General features: G+C 42.0%; 1 protein-coding gene and 1 long non-coding RNA gene across 4 annotated transcripts in view; one reads left to right on the top strand and one right to left on the bottom strand.

Moving 5' to 3' along the window:
* FAM126A (family with sequence similarity 126 member A) overlaps positions 1–3,692 on the top strand; it is a 41,190-nt gene extending 37,498 nt beyond the window's left edge. For 2 of the 3 annotated variants that reach the window (XM_032235386.1, XM_032235385.1), the window contains one exon: positions 179–3,692. In XM_032235386.1, coding sequence (XP_032091277.1) covers positions 179–735 — 557 coding nt within the window. In that variant the 3' untranslated portion in view covers positions 736–3,692. The remainder of the gene's footprint in view (positions 1–178) is intronic. The other variant, XM_032235387.1, reaches the window with a different exon arrangement.
* An 18,194-nt stretch (positions 3,693–21,886) lies between these two features.
* Positions 21,887–27,405, bottom strand: LOC116522717. Its single transcript, XR_004256992.1, has 3 exons — positions 27,157–27,405; positions 24,716–24,769; positions 21,887–22,408 (listed from the first exon to the last, which is right to left on the bottom strand). It is a non-coding gene; the product is annotated as an uncharacterized LOC116522717 (long non-coding RNA).
* Positions 27,406–27,691: the final 286 nt, after the last annotated feature.

The following is a 27,691-nucleotide window of genomic DNA, read 5'->3' as shown; positions in this document are numbered from 1 at the left end:
GCATTTAAAAAAAAATCACAATGAGATTGTAAGCATGCTTTCTGTTTCTTTATATTTTGCTATACTACATTGATATAATAGATGAGCTTCTTGTCTGCTCTTAAATCTTTTGCTTTGTGCTTGAATAGAAAGATCTATCAAGAACCAATGAAATATATAGTGTTCTGTCTCCATGCAGGTAACGAATTAGGAATTCCAGAAGAAGAATTAATAGAAGTATCTGAAGTTGATGAAGGTTTTTACTCTAGAGCTACTTCTACAAGTCATTCTATTTCATCAAAAAGTAGCAGTAACACCAGTAATAAAACAATAATGGGCAAGAGTCAACGAAGGCCTGGAGGAAACAAAGTTGGAGGAAAAGAAAAAGATATGAGTGCTGAATCTTACAAAGAACATTTATCTTACAAACAAAGTCAGAGGGCACTGAGTGAAAATCTAGAGCTTCTCTCTTTAAAAAGGCTGACCCTAACTAGCAGCCAATCCTTGCCAAAATCAGGGAGTCATAGCTTAGCTAGAACTAGCACTACTCTTTTTAGTAAATCCTTTGAGCAGGTCTGTGGTGGTATGATCCCAAGTAATCATAATGGCACAGAAACAAATAGGCTTTCAGTGTGCAGTTTGCAAGAAGGGAATCTGATATTTGAAACTGAAAGAATAGACCTTATGGTTCCAAACAAACAATCTAATCAGCAGCGACTACCTACTATCAGCATTACTGTCTCAACAGACCAATAACGTCCTAACTAATGTTGCTGTGTAGAAGAGGGGCCATTCAATTATGGTACCATCTTAGGATCCCTCATGCTCTTATTTTAGTCAACTAAACTGCTTCAAGTTACTTTTATTTTGCAATAAAAACCTAAATTATTTCAATGACTAAATGTTAAAATGGAATAGTATGGATCATTTGAATAAATATTTTATAATATTGGTGTTTTAACACGGGAGATTTAGGAATTAATTTGCCCAGCAGATAAGTTGTATTGGAGAATGATTGTATGATAGGCCTATCAGATGAAATCTTTAGTATCACTGTGCTATTTCTGGGTGCTATTTCAGTCATTATTAGATGTGGCCTAGAATTAGTTTGCCAGTTCCATACTTAAAAGCAAGAACCTTCTTTCTTAGGCGCCCTGATATAGGTCAGTTAAAGTAGCAGCTGATATTTAAAAAACAATATTCAGATCTGTGTACACAATCTGTTATTAAAAAAATTAACATGTCATTATCGTGCCAGTACTGAACAATGTGAGTTCAAGCCACTATTTCCAAATCGTAACTATGAAAATAACTACAGTATTTCAGTATATGCAAATCTTTTCTGCCCTTAGTAACAGCAGTGAATATTTTACCATATACAGCATGTACTGTATATATATTATTATTTTCTAATACTATAAAGAGAATTTTTTTTCCTTTCCCATCATCCCAGACAGTTAATGCTTTGGTCTATCTTGATATGATTGATCCAGCTGCTAAAAGTACTTAAACTTAAACTTTGACTAAAATTGGTGCAAGTCATTGTTTGTATTACTTAATGTGTACAGGCAGTAGTGATGTAAAACTGCTTTGGGCTTAGAACATGGGTGTCAAACCTGCAATGTCATGTCGTCTTGTGATGTATCGTGATCCCCCACTTTGCTAAGGGGTGGGTGTGGCCAGCACGCATCACATCTGGCCTAAGGGCCATGAGTTTGGCACCCCTAGCTTAGAATATACAGTAGGTCTTGGCATAGTGCAGAGTTGGAAGAGGAGAACGTTATTTATCTTCATTTGGAACAGGCTACAGTTCTACTTTTATAGTGGCAGTGAATTCAAAATGATTAGAGTGACTCTTATTTTTTGGCGTTAAGAATCTGTAAACCAACCCAAGAAACAGTAGTACAATATTTCCTTCTGAAATTGAAAAGATATTAATCTAAAATATTTTAGGATTTTTAAATGGAAGAGTAGTGTGTATTAGAATTATTTTCGATTTTACTCCTCACTTTCAACAAACTGGTTTTAAAATTGCATCACATTTAAATCGTGTGCTTTATGTGGGAAATAGGTCATGACAGTTAACAGATAATACAATATTTTGGAAGGAAAAGATTTAATTTTATCTTCTTAAAATATAACCTGGCATTTTTATTTTTGCATGGCTATATTGATAATCTTCCCAAATTTGCACAGTTCTTCCCCTCTGGTTTCAGCTAATTAATTAGTTTATAACAACTTCTGGGGGATTAAAGAATGTACATGAACATTGGCATCACATTCTAGTGCTTCCTACATGTTCATGAATCTTTGAATCCTTGTTCAAGAGTAACATTGCTTATTTTTATTCCTCTCACCCACTGCTTTTTACAGTGTTGCTTTTCAACCAAAATACTTTCTAACAAAGATTTTATACTTTTGTTTTTAAGCAAGAAGCAGCTTGATAGACTGTTTTTATATTAACTGTACCATGTATTGGTAATTCTATTTGTATTCAAATAGAGACTTTTCAAATTTCCAGAGACCCAATTTTTTAATAAATAGGGTTTTTTTGCAATTGTTTGTATTTGACATTTTTGAAAACTCTTTCCATTTTCTGAAATATCTGAACAAAATGGAGAAAATCTAACTAATTTTATGAAATCTCTGGGATGTTTATTATAACAGTATTAATTCATCCTTACACAATTTTCTACATATTTTATGGTTTACTAGTCTTGTATTAAACATTTATTTTGAATAATTAGTTTCTGTGCAGGAATATACAGCCATTGTAGATGAAAGGTATTTGAATTTATCTTACAGTTCATTATTTAAAATTCCACAAGATGGAAATAAAATATTTATAGTACTAAAGTTTTAGGACTCTAGAAAACATTACTGTTTGAATAAAAACAACTTTTTTTATACATTCAAATAATTTAGAATTTCTCCAACAGATGATGGAATAAAAAAAAAATCTCTGAAGTTAAGTTGCTTGAATGTCTTTGAACAAGCTTATGTGCAGCCATCTATTAATACATATATAAATATATTGTGCATATGCAGTTTATTACACTTATGCACAATCAGAATTGAAATAATGAAAACCCAGAAAATATGAAATTCATATGTACAGTAGATTGATATTAATAAAATGTTTCTCATCACTTTGGAAAAGCACAATGTATTGAAATATTTTAGCAGAATATTAATGAGGTATTCATATTTTGATTGAGTGCAATATATGAATAATTTTTTGTGATTGACATTCTTGCTTTTCATTATGTTAAATTGAAAATGAAGTAGACTTTTCTGTGGTACAGTAACTGTAGATTTTTTGTAAAGGTCTCTTTCTATTTATTGAATATATTAATTAGTTCTGTGAATTTTTCAACAATTTGCCATTTACAAGGTTGAATACCACTTAATAAATTATTAACAGCATAAAACAACAAAATGTACTATCCACTTTTACAGTATGCACTTGTGACCATATCCTGTTTTAATAACAAACTGTTTTCTGTATTTTAATAAATGAACTGTTGAAGTTTGTATTTCCATGATAAAGCTATCACCTTTAACATTGATTTACTTGTTTTTAGTTACTGAAATAGTTTACATTGATGAGATGATGATGTAAGTACCTGTCACATTGGATTTGAGCAGTATTGGAATTGCAAATGGTGATAGGCTAACCCACTCATAATCCCAATAAAAATCAGTCTTCTGTTTTTGTTTGCTTATTTTATCCATGGCTTACAGTTTATTGTTTATTTTTTCCTATCCCTCTTCTGGTGCCAGAACAAAATAATAACTAAAAAGTAAAAACTAAACTATAATCAACAATAAACTAACCACATTTTTAAATATTAGATACAAAAAATTAAAAGTTCATTAAGAAACAAAAACAAGAAATAGGCAAATTGAAATAGTTTTTCCATAAATCCCTGGTTAGGAGATAGCATCAAAAGGTCAATATTAATAATCTTTAATTATGTATGTGCGTGTGTAAGGATGGGTGGTGGAATGGTACTTAAATATAAATTTAATATAGGAAAAGTAACAACTGTTCTGGAACTTAGAAGACGGTATTATATCGGGGATAGAATGAAGGACAACATAGGTAAAACTTTTAGAAGAATTAGCATCAGGCTAGAATGGATTGTTTTTCAGTTTATCTCAACTAGTGAGAAACAAGGATACCATCTGTGTGTATAATCTGAATGCCCCAGGATCATGCATTGATAAAGAAATTGCTGCCACATATGTTGTTCTGAAAGAGAACCCTTCCCAGTTTTGGCTCAGTATTTTGCTAGTCGAGACATATAAATTTTTACTCCTCACACAGACTATTCCTGGATTCATTAGGACAGAAAAAGAAAAAAATCAGAAGAAATTGCTTGACAGTGGACCAATCAGAGTGGAGCCTATACCCAGCCAAATTCCAGGAACTGAGGGAACACTTTGGTCCTCCAGTCCTGGACCTATTTGCCACCCCAGACAACATGGAGCTTCCCAGGTTTTTCTCCAGGTTCCCAGTACCGGGGCCAGAAAGGATCGATGCCCTTCACAACCCATGGCCACAACTTTCTGCCTCTTCCACTGATCCTGGGGGAAATCAAGAAAGAACTGAAGGAGGAGGTGCAGTTGCTGCTTATCGCCCCTCATTGGTGCAGGAGACGGTGGTTCGCTGATATGATAGGTCTGTCAGTGGCTTGTCCCTGGCATTTGAGCAGGAAGTGCTGAGTACTGACAACTTCTCCAAGGTGATACGGACAATTCATGCCCCTAGGAGGGCTTCCACTGACAGAATATACAATGCTACCTGGACAGCCTTTTGCTGCTGGTGCTCTAACAGAGATTGACCCTTACTCGGTAGCCATCAGTCAAGTCCTGGAATTCTTCCAGAATGGTCTGGACAAGGGATTGACTCAGTGGGGAAATCTAAAAATTTTCCCTACTGATTATGTGGGTGTGGCTTGGTGGTCATGGCTTGGTGGTCATGTGACTGGGTGGGCATGGCCAAGCCAACATCACTGCTGTGCCCTTATGACCTACAAAAAGAAAATATACCAATTATTTCGTGCATTTAATACTTAAATAAGAATAATGAAGAATACTTATGTAAGAATACTTACATAACAGCAATAAAAGTTTGTTGCCTTTTCATCCTTGCTGGTAAAGGCTGCTACTGCAAAAGCAAGAAAAAGAAGCTCTGTTAGCTGAGCACCAGTGATGGGAGCAATACAAAAGCACACAAAATACAAGCAACCAGTTTTAACACAAAAGCAACACAACTGGCTCACACACTACACAGAAGCAGCTGCACTTCACACAAAAGTGCTGCTGCCACAAGCAGAAAACTCACAGAGCCACAAAGAGCTCAAAAGCCAACTTACATTTTACACAAAAACAACACAACTGACTCACAACATTGTGCAACTCACACACAGTGCAAAAGCAGCTGTATCGCACAGAAATGCCCTTGCAACAGATTTAACAACTTGTAGGCCATCTAGTCCAACCCCCTGCCAAAGCAGAATTGCAAAAGCACAGAAAATGGCCCCTGCCACAAGCAGGAAACTCAGAGCCACAAAAAACTCAAAAAGCAACTTTCACATTTAACAAAAACAATGCCATTCTGCAACTGTCACACAATGTAAAAGCACACAAAATGTCCCCTGCAACAACAAGCAGGAAACTCACAATCACAGATAACTCACAAAACCAACTATCACAAGCACAAAATGTCACATACAACTTGGTATGATTTTGTGTGTTTGTGTAGTGAGTGTAAAACACTACAGAAGCACACAAAATTTCAGAAAGCTGTACAAATCTAAAAATATAAAAGCAGCTAAAACTATAAATTTTAAATGGCTATTATTTCCTAAAAAATAAAAAAAATCCTAAAAAAAACACCAAGTAACCTTTTTTAAAAAGTAAAACAAAAAACCACCCAATTAAAGGCACAAAGCAGGCAGGCAGATTCAGTTGCTAGCCGAAGAGATGGATTGCAGACAGAAAGCTGGGAATTTAAAAAGCAGCTGAGCAGCCAAACAGCAAGGCAGACATTCTTCAAACAGCAAGGCAACTCGGGATTTGGTCCAAAGAGCGAAGGTAAGCAAGCTGGATGCTGTGGGGAAAGCTAATAGTTAGCCGGGTGGCTTAGCGAGGCCAGGCAGGGGAGCCTGGGGACAGACAGAAGTCCACGGACAGGTAGCTGCTCTATCTTCAGTTTTGTTGTATGGAGCCCTGGGCTCGCTTTCACAGCATCCCACCGTCTACAGATTTCTCAGGAGTGCAACCATCTTAAAGCCTCTAGTGGTACACAGGTACCCAACCTGGGACCTGTCAAAGGTGTTAAATGCTCTTACTGAGAGCCCCTTCAAACCACTGAGATTGGCCTCTTTGCGCTTCCTCTCCTGCAAGGTAGCATTCTTGGTTGCCATCATGTCAGCCAGAAGGATTTTGGAGCTGGCGGCCCTTTCGGTGAGGGAGGACCTCTGCATATTCCATCCAGACAGAGTGGTATTATGCTTGGATCCCTCCTTTGTTCCCAAGGTGAATTCCTGGTTCCACAGGGCCCAGGAGTTGATTCTGTCAAACTCCTGTCCGGGGCCCACTCACACCTGGGAAAAGAAATAGCACATCTTGGGCTTTAGGAGGGCTCTCTGTATTTACATTAAGCAGACCTCCTCTTTCTGGAGGACTTTTTGTCTCCTTTCAGCCTCCCTTCTTGGGTACCAGGGTCACCCCGATGAAGGTGGGATGGTGGATTCGGGTGTGCATCGCCTACAAAACCCAGCCCCTTTTGGTGCTTAGGCATATCATGGTCTATTCTACCAGGAGCGCGGCCATGATGACGGCGAGGATCACACAGGCCTCTATAGAGGAGATCTGTAGAGCAGCAACTTGGGCCTCTCCATCCCCCTTTATCCGCAATTACAAATTGGACAAAAAAATGCATCTGAAAATAAGATTATTTATAATTTTAGATAACGTATTATAGTGTCAAACTCCAAAGGTTTTTGATACTTAATTGTCGTCGTCATCATCATCATCATCATCACCACCACCACCACCACCACCACCATCATCTCTCTCTCCTCTCCCCCCCCCTTAGAGGGACTGTTGTCCCTTGTGGAAAACACAACAAGGAACTCCTCGGCTCCTTGTCCCTCCCCCCCCAAAACTCCTTTTTTGTTGTTGGCCACTAGTGATCACCACTTATGGTCCTCGGTGATACACTCTTGCCCGCCACCAAGTGGGTTTCAAAAATTGTTGGAACCTACTCTGTGGGTGTGGCCTCATTTGTGGGAGTGGCTTGCCACCCATGTGACTGGATGGGAGTGGCTTGCTGCCCATGTGACCAGATGGGAGTGACTTGCCGCCTGTCAGCCTCTGCTTTGCTGCTGCTTCGGCTGCCATTGAAACGGGGAGGGGGCATGGTATTTGGGAGGGGATTACTAATTGTGCTGGAGGAAGATTCTGGAGTTCTGCTGCCTGTCTTACTGCGCATGCGGAGGAGGTTTCCCGCCAAGGCCAACGGCGCCAACATTCCATCTTGGTGATGCCTTTCGAAGTTATCTCACACCTGACACTTGGGAGAATTATGATTGGACTGTAACTGGGATGCCAAGGAGTGGGGAATGGGTTATTCTATATATCATTTGCTTTCGCACCTAAATAATCAGTCTTCGCTTTGCTATGCTTCTGATCATTTATAATTAGTAAAAGTACACTTGATTTCTATCTATGGAGTCTCGTGGTTTTCTTTCCTAATTATTCAATGGAGGAGTGCTGACACCGCCCATGTGATGGAAGGAGTTGCTGTCCCCGCCACCATGATCCTGGGGTATTTTGCTTGCACGCACAAGAAAGAGATGAAAGAGAAAAGGGGAGAAAGAGAGAGATAGAGAGAAATGAAAGAGAGCTGGCAGGAGAGAATGGGAGAGAGGGAAAAGAGAGGGAAACAAATTAGAGACAGAAGAGGGAGAGGGAGAAAGAAATGAAAGAGAGCTGGAAGGAGAAAATGGGAGAGAGGGAAAAGAGAGGGAAACAAATTAGAGAAGAGGGAGAGAGAAATGAAAGAGAGCTGAAGGGAGAAAACGAAAGAGAGAGAAAAGAGAGGGAAACAAATCAGCGCTAAAAGCTATCCACGTCCTCCCTCCCTTCCTGTCCACAACCTTCCCCCGAAAACTTTTTCCCAAATAATACCAGCAGCCATTTCATCTCCACCAAAGTAGATACATACACATACACATGCGTGCCACACATACACACACACCAAACAATAAAATAAAATAAAAAATGGCAGAAATGGAGAAAGAAGTGAGACTTCCAGAAAATAAAAGAAGTAGGAAGCCGTCTCATCCCATAAAAAGGGAAACCAATGAAGAGATGAAGGTACATCTCTGCGCTCCCCCTTTATTGTCACTGTATTGCAAGCGAGAAGGGAAAAAAAAGGGAAGAGGGGTAGCGTTGAGTCACAGGAAGAACAAGCGCCCTCTACTATGAGGTAGGAGAACTGCGTGCCTCACCTACCTCGGGACTTTTTAAGCTTTTAAACCTCGCTTAACTCTGCCTGAGCGATCATAAACGCCTAAAAAGTCAGACTAGATGAGGCATGCAGTTCTCCTGCCTCATAATAGAGGGCTCTTTTTTAGAGGCTTTTTTAAACAGTTAGGCAGTCATTCATGGTTAGGCAGTCATTCACGGTGAGGCAGCAGCTAGCTAGCCTCACATCAGCACTCGCCTTTTCCCTTTTACATTTTTTTTCTTTTCATGATGAGAACGGTGAGGCTGTGCCTTACCTGCCTCACCTGACTGCACGTCACTACTATAGCAATGATGGATAAATTAGGCTTTGCTGACCTTTGCACTGGGCCTACATTCATTGTTTTTTCATGCTTGTCAGGTTTTATCCTGAAAGTTGTTCATTTCTTTCCTGCTATCTCATTGAGTAAATCTGTTTTTCCCAAATTAGTGCAAGCTCTGAATTGAATAGGTAGAATCTGCATACTTATGCCAAGTTTTAAAGAGCATTGGAGAACATTCTTTGGTAAATATAAAGATTATATGAAAACATATTTGGAATGTTCAAATTTGGAAATTAATCAGGGTTATAGAACAATAAAGAAAAGTTGTGCTAATTGGCTAATATTTATCTAGCAGTTCTCATAAGGAATGCAAGGTTCACTAGCATTCCATAAAAAAACAAATTTAAGAACTAGGGGTCAAACCAGCAGGTTAATTTTGAAAACATGTCAAAATCTTGTTCTTCCTTTTAAAAATATATACTGTATGAACTGTAAAGAGACTATGCAGGAATGAACCAATGTGTTTCAACCAAAAAATTAAATATGCCAGACTTTAGATATGAGAGAAAGAGAGAGAGAGACAGACAGACAGACACATGACAATGGGAATTCTGTGGCACTTATAAGTATTTTTTTTTCAGTGCTACTGCAATTTAACAGTCACTAAATAAATTATTATAAGTTGAGGACTACCTATATTAGGAAGATGATCTTTTAAATAGCTGTGCCTAAATGTTATTTTATCCTACTGTCAACTATATAATAAATACATAATCCAGTAATTATTTATTACGCAACAGAAAGTTCAAAAGAAAAGTTTGAACTACTAGGTTAATTTACTGGATGCATTTAATACAAAAGAAAATGAAAGAGCCTACTATGTTGCATAAGGTAATACTTCTAATACTGATTCTCCTTTTATAAAATCACAGAGGAATAATAAAATTATCCTCCTTATTCCAGTTTATACATGTAATAACTTTCTTGCATTTTTGTAATTTTTATTGACTTTATTGGTTTTTTTAGTAAACTATTTGAACACATATACAAAAACAAACATCTTGAAATTTTATGTAATTATGAATTTATGGAGTTCTTGTTAAAATGAATCAGAGTTTAATTCAAGTCTGCCCTCCAGTGGCCCCCAAATAGTTATTACCTATTGCTTAGTGATATATAGAATTATAATTCTATCAAGAGCAGCTGACCAACATTACATTCTAAATCTAAAATATCTGATGCATACAGCATTAAGGTTAGGAGATATGTTAAAATACTTTTCATTTCTCTATCAAGATTTCCAAATACTATAATTTCACTAGCTAAAAGTAACTGATGAACATTCAAAATTCTCACTACAATAGATATAAAACATTTACACACCTGTTAAAATGCCAGGCATTTGAGATGTAAAAACCAGACCAAGATAAGTCACTTCAGCCTTTTTCATCTTTCATATGATACATAATCTATACAATTCAATTGAAAAACTAACTGAAATATTCCAGGGGAACAAGATAAAAATAAAAAACTTATAATAACATGGTTCTGTAAGTATGCACATCTGCTTAGAAATAGAGATGTGGCTGTGTTCAGAATTTAACCAATCACATTCAAACTGATGTTTAGCAGTAATACACCCCTGCTATCAATTAGTAACTAAATAAAACCATATAAAGCTCAGTTGTTCTACTAGGATTTTTCTGATATTTACTCAGTTGCCTCTTAGAGCAAAAGCCATGGTCTGCAAAGAGCTTACAAAGCATCAAAGGAATCTCACTGTTGGAAGGTATCCATTAGGAAAAAGGTATAAAATAGTTTCCAAGGCATTGGATATACCATGGAACATAAAACAATCATCAACAAGTGCAGAAAATATGACATAACTGACATTATCAAGAACGGAATGTAAAATGAAAACTTGCCCCAAGAAAACTGGTCGAGGGCTGGCAAGACACTTACAGTAACATTAAAGGAATGTTGCGGCGACTGAGGCACTGGATCGGATTGCTCCTTTGAGGCTTCTCCACGGCAGTGGATCCAGGAGGGCACCTTGGTTTACCGAGGAACTCCGGGAGATGAAGCGCCAAAAGAGACGTGTAGAGCGACGTTGGAGGACTAGTAACTCTGAATCTGATCAAACACTACTAAGAGCCTTTATTAGGACTTACCTAGTGACGATACGGGTGGCAAAATGCACTCATTTTTCCGCTTTTATTGCATCCACGGAATCCTGCCCAGCCGCCCTGTTTTCAGGGTGACCCACTCCCTCCTGAAAGGTGAGGGGGTGGGGGAACCCCTGCAGGGAAGAACTGAGGAATTTGTTCAGTTTCTGTCGGATAAAATCACTCAGTTTCGGACAGACCTTGACTCCGCTTGGGCAATACCAGCCGAGATGCCGAGGGTAAGTCTAAGTCGGATTTCCTGGGATGAGTTCGAATTTGTCACCCCTGAGGAAGTGGACAAGGCCATGGGAACGATGAGCGCCTCCACCTGCTTACTGGACCCATGCCTCTCCTGGCTGGTCTCGACCAGCAGGGAGGTGACATGAGGCTGGCTCCAGGTGATAACCAATGCATCTTTGCAGGAGGGGTCTTTCCTGCAACCACTAAAGGAAGCGGTGGTGAAACCCCTCCTCAAGAAGCTTTCCCTGAATCCAGCCATCCTGAAAAACTAGCGTCCTGTCTCCAATCTTCCTTTTCTGGGGAAGGTTGTTGAGAAGGCTTGTGGCGCTTCAACTCTGATGGACCTTGAATGAAGCGGATTATCTGGATTCCTTTCAGTCTGGTTTCAGGCCTGGGTACAGCATGGAAACTGCTTTGGTCACATTGATCGATGATCTCTGGCGGGCTAGGGATAGAGGGCATTCTCTATCCTGGTGCTCCTTGACCTCTCAGTGGCTTTCGATACCATTGACCATGGTATCCTTCTGCGATGTCTGGAGGAGGTGGGAGTGAGAGGCACCGTTTTACGGTGGTTCTCCTCTTACCTCTCCGGCAGGTCGCAATCAGTGTTGGTCGGGGGACAAAGGTCGACCCCTAGGCCCCTCAAATGTGGGGTGCCGCAGGGTTCGGTCCTGTCCCCCCTCCTATTCAACATCTACATGAAGCCTCTGGGTGAGATCATACAATGGCACGGGATAAAGTACTATCAATATGCAGATGATACACAATTGTATCTATCTGCCCTGTGCCAGCTCAGTGTAGTAGCGGACGTGATGTGCCGATGCCTGGAAGCTGTCAGGATCTGGATGGGGATGAACAAATTGGTACTCAATCCCGATAAGACCGAGTGGTGTTGGATGTTGCCCCTGAAAGACAGTTCAGACAGTCCGTCCTTGATCCTGGGGGGTAAAAACTTATACCCCTCAGAGAGGGCCTGTCAATTTGGGGGTCCTCCTGGATTCGCAGCTGACACCGGAACACCATCTGTCGGCTGTGACCGGGGAGGCCTTTGCCTAGGTTCGCCTGGTACACCAACTGCGGCCCTACTTGGATCGGGGGGCTCTTCAAACGGTCACTCATGCCCTTGTCACCTCAACGCTGGATTATTGCAATGCTTTCTACATGAGGCTACCCTTGAAAAGCATTCAGAGACTATAGCTAGTCCAGAATGCAGCCACACAAGCGATATTGGGTGTACCGAGATACACCCATATTACACCTGTCCTCCACGAGCTGCACTGGCTGCCAATTGGTCTCCGGATGCAATTCAAGGTGTTGGTTATTACCTTTAAAGCCCTACATGGCTTAGGACCAGCGTATCTGTGAGACCGCCTACTGCCACACACCTCCCAACGGCCGATAAGATCCCACAGGGTGGGCCTCCTTTGGATGCCATCAGCCGGACAGTTTGTTTGTTTGTTTGTTTATTATATTTATATGCCGCCCTTTTCCCCCAAAGGGGACTCAGGGCGGCTCACAACTCAAACCAGGGAAGGGGGATACAGACGAAAAAAATTAAAAAACGGGCCCCCAGAGGAGAACCCAGAGGAGAACCTTCTCTGTGGCTGCTCCGACCCTGTGGAATCAGCTACCCCCAGAGGTCCGGACCTTACCCACTCTCATGGCCTTCAGGAAAGCTGTTAAAACCTGGCTGTTCCGGCAGGCCTGGGGCTGTTGACCTTATTGTCAAGTTCCAGCCCCGATTAGAATGTATGCGTGTTGTGAATTTAAACTATTCTTTTATTTGGCTTTTCTTTTTTTTTCCTTCTTTGTAAGCCACCCGGAGTTCTCCGGGATTGGGCGGCCTATAAATTTAACAAATAAATAAAATTAACAAATAAATAAAAGGAGTTGCAGGAATTTGTGGCAAGTACTTGTTGTGTATTACATGTGACAATAACCACCTGTGTTCTTCATATATTCAAACCTGGCTACATTTTACAAAAACCTACATCACGTCTGACAGAAGCATGTGGGAAGATGTGTTATGGTGACACCAAGCTTGAACTTTTTGGCCATAACTCCAAAAAGTATGTTTGATGTAAAAACAACATTGTGCATCATTAAAAATACACCACAACCACAATGAAGTGTGGTGGTGGCAGCCTTATGCTTTGGGGGTAGTTTTCTTCAGATGGAACTGGGCTTTAGTCAATATGGGTGGAATTAGGAACAGTTCCAAATTTCAGTCAATTTTGGCACAAAAACTCTAGGCCTTTGTTAAAACGTTGAAGATGAAGAGATATTTCACCAACGTGTCCCAAAGCACATCTCCAGATCAACAAAAGAATGACTTCAACATAAGATCAAAGTTTTGGAATGGCCCAGCAAGATTGAAAATTGAATCCAATTGAAAATCTGGAGGGTGAGTTGAAGAGTGTTGTGCATCGGAGATGCCCTTGCAATCTGACAAATCTGGAGCGCATATGCCATGTTGATAGGCTTCCAACAGACCTGTCTCCAATCTTCCTTTTTTGGGGAAGGTTGTTGAGAAGGTGGTTACATGTCGATGTCGTCTCCAGAGGTTTCTGAATGAAATGTATTATATAGACCCCTGTCAGTCATGATTCAGGCTTGGATATGGAACAGAAACAGTATTGGTCATGCTTTTTGATGATCTCTGGTGGGAGTAGGATGGGGATAGTGCATCCATCCTTGCTCTACTTGACCTCTTATTGGCTTTTGATACCATTGATCATGGTATCCTTCTGGAACATCTTCGGGGGACAGGAGTGGACAGCCCTGTGCTAGCCTGGTTCACTTCCTCCTTCTGTGGCCGCCCTCAGTCAGTGTTGATAGGAGGAGATCCAGGCCTCAACCACTGCTTTGCGAGGCCCCACAAGACTTGGTTCTCTCTCCGCTCCTATTCAACATTTACATGAAGCTGCTAAGTTAGATTATCCGTCACCATGAACTGAAATATCATCAATATGCTGATGATACTCAGCTGTATATCAGCCTGTGATGAGTTAAGTGATGCCATGACCTCCCTCTTGCAGTGTCTGGAAGCTGTTAGGGGCTGGATGGGGAGCAACGGATTGAAACTGAACCCTGGCAAGATTGAGTGGCTCTAGGTTTGGAGTTCTTTGGCCCATGGAGAATTGGCACCTTTGGTCATGGATTGGGTAGCACTGCCACAAACAGAAAGAAGCTAAAACTGTCTCTATCTTTATTCCCTAGGTTATAAGTGAGATGGAAAACAGTCAGGCTTTGAAGATTCAGATAAATGCCTGATAAAATCCCACTGTTTCTGTCCAGTGGTCCCCATGGGCCTTTCCTACTCAAAGGGTTGACAGACATGTTCCCATAGGGATCTTAATTTTCTTTTTAGGTTTTTTTTCTTTTACATTAGCTGTTTACTTATGGAATATGCAAATTCTCCTAAAAGAAAAACATTCTGAAAATACTGACTGGAGGGCTTTCAACAGTCATTTTCTCTCAGCCCAAGTTACTCCACAGAGTGCTTGTTGTAAGGAAAATAGGAGTATTGGGTGTGTTTGCTACCTGTTATAAAATAATAAAGACAGGATATAAACAAACCGAAATTCATGGATATTCAAAATTTGTTAATCACTATTTTAATAAAAGCAGTTCTAATTTTACAGTTGAATAAGATTTTGGGTTCTAAAGTAGGGATTTCCAAACTATGAGGTGAACCTCCTTTGAGGAGGTTCAGAAAAAGTCCGGGGGAGGGATTGGGTATTGGTTGGATATGCCCTTTCTCAGGACGATGGAGACATCATCCAGACATGGGTTAACTCTGTCAGTATCCAATAGGACTGAGTCTACAAGTTGTGAGGACACGCCCTCCATGGTAGCTCCTCCCAACTTAGATGAAGGCACAACTCTAGACTGCTGTGTCTTAGTACTCAAGAGAAAAGGTGTTATCCCTCCTTGTCAATAAAAAATATATATACATTAGTCCGAACACTGTAATAGGGTGGGGCTGGATGATGTCTCCACCATCCTGAGAAAGGGCGTATCAGGTCCATTCCAGGGCGTACCAATGCCCATTCTACAGTAGGTGGAGACATTATCCAGACATGGGACATACTAAAGCCAATTCTGTCCCTTCAGGTGAGCTCAGTGTAAGGGCTCAGGCATCCTGAGTGGACCCGACCCATTGTAATACTCGCCTCCAAATGCAGCCTCCACATTTGCCTCTGCTCAGAAATCTGCCTGGCCGTGGTAACGGCTACAAAAAAAACCCACTTTCAACATTAGATCACGTAAGGTGATCGATCGCAGAGGCTCAAAGGGGACCTGTGTTAAGGAGTCCAGAACTTTGGAGTTATCCCAAGTTGGGAATCTATGGACTGTAGGAGGCTTGAGGTTGGTAGCACCCTTATAGACATTACGGATGACAAGGCCGCCACCTGGTGATGAAGGGTGTTCGGAGATAGTCCCTTGTCTAGTCCCAGCTGAAGGAACTGAAGAACATTGGAAATGGAAGCCTGCAAGGGAACAATACTGCTCTGATGGCACCAGGTGGAGAATTGTGTCCAAGTGGCATCATAAATGCGATTAGTGGATGAACGCCTTGAGGTCTGAATTGTCTGGATGACCTTGACTGAAAGATTGGTGGCCGTCAGAGCCTCCCGGTCAATCTCCAGGCAGTGAGATGAAGCCAATGAAGGTTGGGGTGCCTGAATGACCTTTGCAGAAATAGGGAGCTGATCTGGGGAAGCTGCCACAGAGGAGCCACAGATAGGTTGAGCAAGTCTGCAAATCAGGGTCTGCAAGGCCAGTAAGGAGCTAGAAGGATCAGCTCTGTCTCTTCCATCAACATCTTCCATATTACAGAGGGATCAGAGGAAACACGTATAGGAACCCTTGGGGCCAGCTGCACCTTAGTGCCTCGATGCTCTCTGCCCCTGGTGTCGCGTAACGGATGAAATACCTGGGGAGTTGGTTGTTGTCCTTTGAGGCAAAAAGGTCCATGATCGGTAGGCTGTACTTGTTTGTCAACTGTCTGAAGACTCTTAGATGAAGACTCCACTCCGCCAGGTCGATCTGCATGCGACTGAGACTGTCCACCTGAATGTTGTGAATCCCTGAAATGTGCTCTGTGTGGAGAGATGGGAGATGTCCCTCTGCCTTTGGCACGATAAAGAGACAGGAGTAGAATCCCTGTCCATGTTGCTTGGGAGGCACCTCCTTGATTGCCTGAATTTGGAGAAGACGCCTGATTGCCTTTTCTACCAACCTTCTTTTGAGTGTGTTCTTGGAGACCGGACACATGACGAAGTGCTGTGGGGTGGTGGTGGAGAGAAACTCCAGAGCTAAGCTCAATCTGATTGTTCATCTGACCCAGGTGTTGTTGGTGGTGTCGTTCCAACGATCGGCAAAAGCCGACAGACGACCTCCAATGGGGAATGCCAGCAAGGAGTAACTTCTGCTTCCAGAAGGGACGATTGGAACTCCCTCTGAAGGGCTTCCTGGAAGAGAAGCATTGGGTGTTCCTGCCAGATCTGTCATAGGAGGAAGGTCTCTGCCTGGGGGGAGTCTGATGTTGGGGACGGGGGTAGTTGAAGCCTCTGTCCGTCCCTCAAAAGGGCGCCCTGCAAAAAAAGGAAGAAGGTTTAGAATCAGACTTGCAAGTAGCTGAAGGCAGAATCTTCCTTTTGTCTTTTGACTCTATCAAGAGAGGTTCAAGTGGAGGCCCAAAGAGACGCTCAGCCAAAAAGGAGACAAGTCTCCATTTTGTCCTGGCATCCACCTGCCATTGCTTCAGCCACAAGAGGCATCTGGTAGTCATAGAGGAAGCAATGGCTTTAGAGGCAAAGTGTGTAGCATCCAGAGACGCATCCACAGAATACTCGATGGCCGCCTTAAGCTTGTGGATATCTTGATGAGCCCTGGTATCTGCAGGTGGAAGTCTGTCTTGTAGCTGCTTGAGCCAGTGCAGGGCAGCCCTGTTGAAGAAAGAGGCAGAAGAGACAGCTCGCACTGCCCATGCTGAGGCCTGATGGCCTTTGACCAGTATCTGTTCAAACCTCTTGTCCTCAGGACGGAGGGCATCCTCCGGGGCAGTCAAAGCGGCATTAGGTGATGAGAGGGCCACTACTGAAAGGTCTATGGAAGGGAGTTCCAATAACTTAGAGAGTTTGGTCTCTACGTTATTTAGTTGCTTATCCAGGGAAGAAGGGAGAGGACCCGCCCCAGGAGAAGCCCACTGATTCTAGTCCACCTCTAGGAAAAGTTTGGGGGAAGGGACCACATCCTTCTTGACAGTTGGACGAGAGACGAGCGGATCAGTGGTGTCTGATTTGTGTGGGTTTGAACCGGAGGTTGTCTTGGAGGCTGCAATGTCGGAAACCTTCTTTGCCTTGAAAAGGAGAAAATGAACTGAGGCGACTAAGGAGGCAGCAGGTGGGATGACTGTGGCGCTGCTGTGGCTGTAGAATCAGTGGCGGTCAGAATGGCGGCGATTGAAGTGGCAACCTCGCACGCAGCCGCATGACCTCACAAGCAGCATTAGAACGACAAAAGCGCCGAAACGGCATATGCAGCAGTAGCGGTATGAGGAGAAGCAAGACAGAAGCCGGTGGGATATACCTGTGGGCTTCTCATGTTGTCCAATGAGCCAATTAGGCCTGAGGAAGCCTGTGGCCTGAAGCCCCCACTGCAAAGCTCAGGGAAATCGCAGACTCAATCAATTTAGGAGAATTTGGAATAGAAAAAAGCCAATTAATCAAATTAGGATGATATTTGATACTAAAACTAGTCAATTAGTTAAATCAAGGTAGGAGAGATCAAAAGACACAGCTAGTCCAAGGACAGGACTGAGTCTAAGCTGGGAGGAGCTACCAGAGAGCGTGTCATCACAACTTGTAGACTCAGTCCTATTGGATACTGACAGTTAACCCATGTCTGGACGATGTCTCCACCTACTGGAGAAGAAGATTTTTATTTTTTGTGTCTATTAAAACTTAGTTTCAGTGTTTTGCTTTTGTTGTTCATTTGTATTTATTTTGATGTTTGCAGTTTTAGGGGAGGTATAAATTTAAATTTATGCTTAAGGGATATTTATGCATGTAGAATTTTCATACACACACACACACTGCTCATTATGGTGCTGACTTTGATGCCTGTTTGGTAGGCTAGTTTTTTCTGAGAAGTCTGAGGCTGTAGATGGTGTGTGGAAATGTTCAGTGTCTCTAGTCAATTTGGTGGGTGGCCAGAAATGTTTGTTCTAATTACCTGGCCAGCAAAGAAACAGAAAAACAGCAGCAATCAAATGAGTTGGAACAGCAGCAGAAGAGGCCATATATATTTCGACTGATGTCTCCCTAAATGGCAAAAGAATGGAACTGCTTCAGGAGGTGGCTTCTCTGTTGGAGAGGCACCTTGTTGAGTGGATGGCAGACAGCAGAGCTCAGAAGTGTTATGGATCAGCTGCCTTTGCTCCAGCTGATGGGTGATGTGGAATGACTCCAGAGAATATAGCAGGATGGCAGAATGAGTGGTAACAGACTAACACTTAGCCCATATTCTTCATCTGTTCTCTGCTATTTTACAGAGGGTATAATGACAAGCTGGGCAGAACAGGATAATACTTTTCCTGGATGTTGGAGACTCCAATGAGTGGAGGGTTCAGATGGCCAGGCAGGTTGTGGCAATGGGAGCAGGAGCAGAGCAAGGCAGCAGACTTGCTTTATGTCTTGTAGCTGCCATTCGAATAGCCACACGGTAAAGCAGCCATTTTAGAGGATTCCCTTATCTGTTTGAGAGGACTTGCGATTAAAGTTGCTGGCACATGGATTAAGGCCATTTATATGGAACAGGCATATATATTACATACCTGATGAAGTTATTGTGGTTTCTGAGGAAACTTGAGGTTTTTAACAAGGCTCTAGCACACAATTTGGTTGATCCTTTCATTATTCTTCGGAATGAAAATGCAATAGGATGCTGGACCAAATTTTGCCTGTGTGGACTCTGTGCACATGGATCTTGCAAATGCCATGGTTTACTGAACTACTATGAGAGATGAACTACTATGAGAGATGCCTAGAGCACTGATGGAGGAAGGCAAAAAATGAAGTTGACTGAGCAACAGAAAGAGCCTATATTGACTTAACTTGTGGCCATAAGGGTGGCAAAATATACTTACTTCTCTACCCTTATTGCATCTGCAGATAGCTATCCAGTGGATCTTGCAGGGCTGCAGTGAGGTATATTCTCAGTAACTGTCAGATAGTCAGAATTCATTCAAAGCTTGACTCTGGCTGGGTAGATCCTTGGAAATGACAGATTTATATCTGAACACCATTATCTGGAAAGAGTTTGAGCCAGATGATCCTAAGAGTTCTCCTGTTCCAGAAAAGGTTGGCCCATCTTTCAGGAGGATTTAACAAAACATGCAGGGCATAGTTCCAAAACCCAAGTCCCTCTGTTTGGTTAAAGCCTTCTAGGTTCAGACCAGATATAATACTGAAATGGCATTGTTCATGCTTGCTGAGTACTTATGCAGAACTTGGGATGAGGCGATGCAATTGTGCTGGCTATCCTTGATCTTTTAGCAGCTTTTGATACATCAATCTTAATATCCTTCTGAACTGACTCCAGAAGTTGTGAGTGGAAGGCACCATTTTGTGGTGCTTCTCCTTTCTGTGACTGCTTCTAGTTGGTATTGATGAGCAAGGAAAGATTGAACCCTATCTCCTCTGCAATGTTGGGTTCCTTAGGACTTTGATATCTCCCCTTAAATATGAAATTGCTGTTTTAAATAATCTAACAGTACAGGGTGTGGTACGTCCAGTACCCTGATTACACCAAGTTAGACATCTCTAACCCTGGCTGGACAAGTAATAATAGTGCAGTATATTAAGCACCTGGAAGTTATAAGGGTCTGAATAGGGATGACCCAAACTTGGATCAACTTTGGCAAGACAAAGTGGCTCTGGGGTTTTGGTTCTCAGAGCCTGGTGATTTGTCATCTTTGATTCTGGACAGGGTTGCCCTCTGCAGGATAAAAGTGGGGTGCAATGTGGGGATTCTTCTGGATTCTCAACTTCTGCTTAATAAACAGTTAGCAGATTTTAGTCACTTTTGTGATTTAGTCAATTTGAATTACTATAATGTGCTTTACAAAGGGTTGAAGACCACTTGAAAGTTACAAGTGACCCAGAATGCAGCAGCATGCACATAAGTGGATCTTCACTGTTTTGCCCATGTTGCACTTCTGTTGTGTGAGTTACACTGACTCCCACTTTTCTTCTGGGTGAATGCATCAGTGATGTGCGGTGAAGTTTATGGCTGGTGAGGCAAATGGGCAAAAGCCGCCCTATGTTGGACACAGCGGCGGGGTGTCCAACATAGAGGCATCCTGCATCTATGGTGGACACAGCACCGGGGTGTTCGGACGCCCCAGCGCTGTGTCCGCCATAGACGTGGGACACCTCTATAGCGGACCCAGCGGCGGGGCGTCCCCACCGCTGTGTCCGACATAGAGGTGTCCCACGTCTATGGCGGACACAGTGCTGGGGCATTTGGACCTTCACTTTTCGACTGCTTCTCGCCGCTGCCGCCGCGCTCTGCCACCTTGCCCCCGCCTCCTCCGATGAACAATCCTGTTGCTGCGCCTCCGCTTTCTTCAGCTCGGACGGAACCGGGACAACCAAGCTGCTGGCGGTGGCGGGGGCCACCTGAGCGGGCATGATCCCCTCTCCCCAGCCAACCAACCAGCCCACCCAGCCGCCGCCCAACCTACTCCCTGCCTGGCTGGCCAGCCGACACAAGGCCTCACCGCTCTTCTCCTCCTCCCCCTCCTCTTTGCTCAAGCGGTGGCGGCCTCCGCGGGACAACGGGGTCTCATTCCTCCAGTGGGCTGGATGCGGGTGCGAGGGGCCTGGCCCCACGGTGCCTCCTTGCTCAGTTGCAGCAGTGAAGAAAGGGGAGAGGAGGAGGAGGAGGAAAGTGGGAGGGGAACAGGATGGGCTCCCGGTGGGGGGAGAGGAGAAAGGGAAGGGGGGCACAGCGGGCAAAAGAAAGCGCCAGCCCGCCAGCAGAGGCGGGTAAAAGACCCACCTCTGCTGGCGGGCTGCCCCTCTCTTCTCAAACAAGGCTGCCCCTCTCTTCTCAAACAAACTGCCCTCCCTGCCTCTCCGACTCCTACCCCCCTCCCTCTCTTCTCAAACTCTCTCTCAAGACAAATTAATTACAATAAAAAATTACTTACAAATTACATTAATTTTTAATTCCTCCCCCTCCCTCCGACCCACATACCTTTTCCAGCTGTTTCATAACAGCTGATTTCAATTCTGCTCTTGCCTGCCATGATGAAAATGTAAAAATGTAAAAGGAAAAAGGCAAGAGCTGCTGACGTCAGGCTGGGTTAGCTGCTGCCAGAGTCCCCAATGGATGACTCTGCTTAACTGTCTAAAAAAAGTGCCCTCTACAGGAGGAGGTGAGAGAACCACATGCCTCATCTACATAAGGAATTTTTCGGCTTTTAACCCTTGCTTAACTCTGCTTGAGTGATGATAAAGGTAGACTAAATGAGGCACGTGGTTCTCCCACCTCCTCCTGTAGAGGGCACTTTTTAAAGAGGCTTTTTTAAACAGTTAAGCACTAAGCAGAGTCATCCACTGTGACTCTGGCAGCAACTACCTCAGCCTTTTTCCTTTTACATTTTTTTTTCTTTTCATGATGACAGTGGTGAGGCCCTGCCTCCCCTGACTGCACGTCCTTGGAATGCATAGAGGGGAAATTCTTCAGCAGGAACAGAAATCCTGCAGCCCCTTAAAAGTTCCTTCCCCTCTCGGCACACAGAACAAATTCTTCATGGATTTACATTTTATGACAGTTGGAAGTGTTTTATGTGCCATAAAGCACCCTTTCCCAGATTGTTTTAACTTAGAATCTAACTTTGAATGATCAAATGACCAACCAAGGACTACCTGTAGTCTTGTTAAGTATCATGGGATTTTAAAAAATAAATTATGTATCTGTCTACACATGGAAAATTCAGAGATAATCTTTAGCAGCTCACATTAAACTAATAAGGTTACAGAAATTTGGATAACCACATTCAGATTTTTGTAACTATTATTTCTGTCTAGATTTTTGCAGTCCAGATGCCTTAGTCTTAATCTAATCTGGCTGAATCTATTTGCTGAAGCTTGTTCAGTTACATGAAATCTTCAGTTATGCTCTCCTGGATTAGCATAAATTGCCCTACAAAAAAGAAAAGGTTTTATTTAGACATTCAGACATTTCAATAGTGGCAAACATCTGTAGCTTGAATATAGGAGAAGGATGAAGGTTCGTTCTCCGAGCTTGTGGGTTGGTTTCCAAACATTTTGTTATCAGGTTAGGTAACACCTTCAAAGGAGTTTAGGGGGTGCCGGTGTCAGTGTTCTTAAGTTTATAAGGATGTGGGTGCATCAAATGAAGGTCTTGTGGTGGGTCTTGTGATGGGTCAGCTGTGAGTTATCAGTGAGTCTTGTGATGGGTCTTTTGGTAAGGAGATATCAGATCAGGGTCATTGGGAGGTGAATTGTTGGTGAGGAGGATTGCATGAAGGTTGATGCTGCTTCTGGTTGCCTGTTGATTTGGATTTTGAAGAGTTCGTAGGCAGGTTGTAGATCAATGTGTCTGCTGAGGGAATTGTTTGTGGAATGTCAGGCTTCGATGAACTCATGAGTGTGGTGGGTGATAGCATGGTTGATGATTAAGGATTTGGGATCATGGCATTTGATTGCCAGTTGGTGTATTGTGGATCCTGATTACATTGTTACAGAAGGATGAAAGAAACAATGTAATCTACAAAATCAACTGTAACCATTGCAACTAATTCATTGGACAAACATGTCAATTAAAAATCAGGATCCATGAACATCAGCTGGCACTCAAATCCTTAATCTCTACCCACATTGACACAAAAGAAAACCAGTTTGATTGGAGCAACATAAAATTCATTGCCCATACTACCATCCGCCATGCTCATGAGTTCATTGAAACCTGGCACTCCACAAGCAATTCCATCAACAGACCCAACCAGCCTACAACCAGCCTACGAATCCCTCAGAATCTAAATCAACAGGCAACCAGAGACAGCAATGACCCTCCACCAACCTACACAACACCAGAACCTCCTAATGACCCTGACCTGATGCAATCTTGTTATCACAAGATCCATCAAAAGACTCACTGATGACTTACAGCTGACCCATCACAAGACCCTCACTTGACACTCCCACACTTTAAACCCTTATAAACAGAAGAACACTGACAATGACATCACCTAAACCCCTCTGAAGATGTTACCTAGCCTGGTAACGAAACGTTTAGAAAACAACCCACAAGCTTGGAGAACGAACGTTCACCCTCACATTCAGAAAATATTCTAAAAACAAATAAGTAGATCATTCTACTGTGACATACTTTCATTTAAGAATAATATTCAAGTGGCCAGTTTTCTGAGCTTTATTTATTTTATCACAAGCAATGAATGAATTTTGCACAAATGAAACATTCTAATAAGCTTTGATATTTAGGATAAAATAATACTGCATATTAATTCTGAAACAAATTAAATTTCTTTAATTTAAGAGTGATATCGAACAAATCTACTTCTTACTTTATTCTTTGCAAAATATAGTTCATCAAAAAATAAATAATTTAATTTTTAATGACATGCATTTTTAGATTATAGAGTCAATAGTAAAGATTTGCTTGTAGTTGTCCTATAAATTCTTGGCTAGGGAATTTGTTCTGAGTCAGGGACAACAACTCACTTTTAAACAAGCCAGCAAAAAATAATCTTGTTAGCAATGTTCCCTGAACAAGGCCATTTCTTTTTCCTGGACAATCTGTATAGCTTTTTTTAAAAGATAGAATTATATGTCAAGAATGGAAATTTGAAGAAGCAAATTTCCACCTTTCCCATCTTTAACCCACAATCCTATGGCTGTAGAAGTGAAGTCCTTACCTAATGATGGTACACTCCTCATGTAACAATTGCAACCAGGACCACTAGAAATGCTATTGCTAAGTGGAGCACCATATGATGTTTTGCCTAATGACCTCTTTGCTGCATAGTAGATATTTTAGTCCAAATTAAAATCATTAAGTGAGGACTTTGTATTGATTTTAATAACTGCTAATAACACTTAACAACAGAATAACTGTTCTTAAAACATAGTATTTTTCAACTGTGGTACTAAATAAACTATGTAGCATATAGGGCATGGTTTTTTAAAAAACTTTTTACCAAAGCTATGCAACTAAAGTTTCTAGAATGCAAATGGTTAACAAATAAGTAAAATAACAATAAACATAGCTGCATATATACATCTACTTCAGCTAACATTCTGGCCTCAGAAAATCCTTTAAGCCATCATATATGGTGCACACTATTCTATAGAAATAGTTATTTCAGTTTACTAATTTCATCTTTGGCCAGATATTCCATTTATAGTAATATATAATACAAATACTTAATATACAGGTATTTCAAATATAAATATTTATGTAATATACCTTTGCCTGGAGTGAGAGATTAAGGTGTAAATCTTTTGTTTTCTATTATAGAATCTACAACAAAATAAAACAAACCAAATTGAAAGTCAACATTTTACAAGAAATCTTAATGCATGATGGCAACTTTATGATCCTTTAGAGTTCAATTTCTTAAACTGATCTTTTCTTTTAAAAAAATCAGATTTTTGTGCAAGAATTGATTTCAAGAAACTATTTTACTATTATAGTAAAATTATATCAGTAATATTATGAATTATACTTTTTTATTCACTTTTGCACAAACTTACTTTCCTCTAATTTCTAGGGGAGTTGTTACAGGGATTCTTTCAAATGAAAGTTATGCAAGTAGCCCAAAATAGTAAACCAATCATCCTGAAACATACCCTGCTTTTAGCAAATACCAAAAATTAAGCTATGACTACCAGACAGTAAACAACTTGACACTTCTTCATATACATTGTAATGGAACAAGCCAGATTAATACCACTGTCTTTCTTTTCTTTTTTCCTTTCTCTCTTCGGTCTTCAATGCAATTTATATTGCTAACCATTGATGTCATAATGTGTTGAAACTGTGCACAGTTGTGCTGTAAATAATACCTTTCTGATGTAGTTAAATGTTATCCTCCCAGCAAGGCAATTTTTCGGTAGCTTACTTATTCTTTATGGGTTAGACATTTTTCTTGGCTACAGCTGTCATGTGGGAGGATGTTTGAAAAGCTTTCAAATTAACCCAGCTCTAGAACTGAATTATACAGCATGCATTAATAGAGAGAATTGCATATGTGCATGTACGTTTTATATATTTTATGGATCTTTCAATCTTTTAAGATATTTGTTAATTTAAAGATAGTTTAAATGTGAATCACTCTTCCAATCTTGTGTTTAATCGGTATTCAATAGAATGGGCCACCAAGTTATTGCCACAAAATGAATAGCAAGTTACACAGTACCTGATTGTTACCCTATTTCCTAGGTGGCACACGGAGCCATTTGTCAGGGCACGCGAGGTGTTGCCCTGTCAGCTGGGCAACACGGCTTAGGTTTGGCCTTCTTTTGAGGCCATTTTTGACTTCAGCCTTCTTTTGAGGCCATTTTTCGCCCTCCGGAGAGCAAAATACGACCCTACGAGTAAACCAGAAGTGACTTCCGGTTTGCTTGTAGGACCGGTTTTAGCCCACCAGAGCCTTCAGGGAAGCTTCCTGAAGGCCCCTGAATGCTCTGGAGCATGAAAAATGGGCCATATGGACAAACCGGAAGTCACTCTGGTTTGCTCGTAGGGTCATTTTTTGCCCTCCGGAGCCTTCAGGGAAGCCTCTTGAAGGCTCCAGAGGGCTAAAACCAGCCCTACGAGCAAACCAGAAGTCCGTTCTTGAATTTCCAGTTTGCCCGCAGGGCTGGTTTTTCTTGCTCCGGAGGCTTCAGGGAAGCTCCTGAAGCCTCTGGAGGGCCTCTGGAGGGTGCTGTTTTCGTCCTCCCCATGTCCAGGCGCCTTTGGAGCCTGAAAAAAAACGCCAAAATGGGGGGGGGAGTGCTGGTCATGCACGCAGGTGCGCTGGGGTAATGCGGATAGCATTATGGGTGTGGCATGCCCATGCACGACACCCCCCCCCACGCTCCCTTATATAAGACCACACTGCTTGCATCTGCAGATATATTATTAGGATATCCAAGGTTCTTAGGAAGAACTCTGTATGAGATTTGTATGAAGGCCAACATCATTTAAAGAATTGATAACTCAGATTTTACAATGTGTGTATATAATAATAAGTTAGGAGCATCTAATAAAATTGCAATAATTCCTTTTTCTTAGGGAAAACCGGTGGTAGTTTTCTTTTTAAGCCTGTGGATTTTGTTTTTCCCCAATATATCTACTAAATCAGGCATTACTTTTCTACTACAAGCTGAAATCAGGCAAGTCAGCTGGGTGACTATGGGTGAGTCTGTCTCAGTCCAAACCACCTCACAGGGTGGTTGTTGTAGATTAACAAGGACGAAGGCGTATATTCGCTGCCTTGAATTACTTATAAAATAATAAAAGTGGCATAAAAAATTTATTATAATAATACCCAAAAGTGGGATTAAAAAAAATATGATAGTAAATAACAATACCCAAATTGGCCGGCCTAGAAATGTTCCGATCAACTTTAAAAATGTGTTTAGGTTATCATAAACGTCAGCTGCACGTGTTAAGTCACACACAAAGCAGGAAGGGGATCCATACCCACCGAGCGTGACATCAGGAAATGCTTTGAAGACACTTCCTGTAAAGAAAAAAACGTGAAATCCCGGCAGGCCGTCACGTGGATTGACGGTTGATACGCGGAGGGAGGGCGGAATTTCCATGGCAGCGCGCGACAGTTTGCTGTCAGTTATTGTTAGAGGTAGCTTCACTAATCCCGTAAGAGTACAGAATGACCATATACCAGAAACTCTTTTTACCTATTGTAATGTTCATTCATGACCTCAACCGATATTACCGTCACCTTTCCTCTTCACCTTTATCGGCAAATTCCCCAATTTTCTCCGCCTCGGTGACGCTTTCTCCTCCCGACAGCCTTCAGACCGCCTGAAAGCAAAACTCCGCCTCGAAGGCCGATGCGCATGCGCTACAGGGCCAGCCGAGTTAAGGTTGAGCCTTTCTAACTGCCGCCATCGGGCCTCGGCTGTTTTTTGAGTTGCTGCCGCCGACATGCCGAAGCTGAGCAAGGAAGCTAAGCAGCGACTGCAGCACCTCTTCAAAGGTGGTCAGCTGGCAATCCGCTGGGGCTTCATCCCTGTCGTGCTTTACTTAGGTCAGTGTGGGGAGTCGGTTTTAAAGCGATGAACTGCCAAAATGACGAGGATTTCCGTTATTCGCCTGAGCCACCTCTGTAGTCCGTGGCGGCTCAAGTGGGCCTCTGTAATCGTCCCTTGCGACACGAGAAATGAGGAGTTGAGGTCCTTCCCCCATCCCCACACCGATGGCTGTTCTTGG

Source organism: Thamnophis elegans, chromosome Z (assembly GCF_009769535.1).
Source record: "Thamnophis elegans isolate rThaEle1 chromosome Z, rThaEle1.pri, whole genome shotgun sequence".
In the NCBI taxonomy this organism is placed as follows: Eukaryota; Metazoa; Chordata; class Lepidosauria; order Squamata; family Colubridae; genus Thamnophis; species Thamnophis elegans.
Note: the sequence above shows the minus strand (reverse complement) of the source record. Positions and strands in the feature narration are given on the sequence as shown.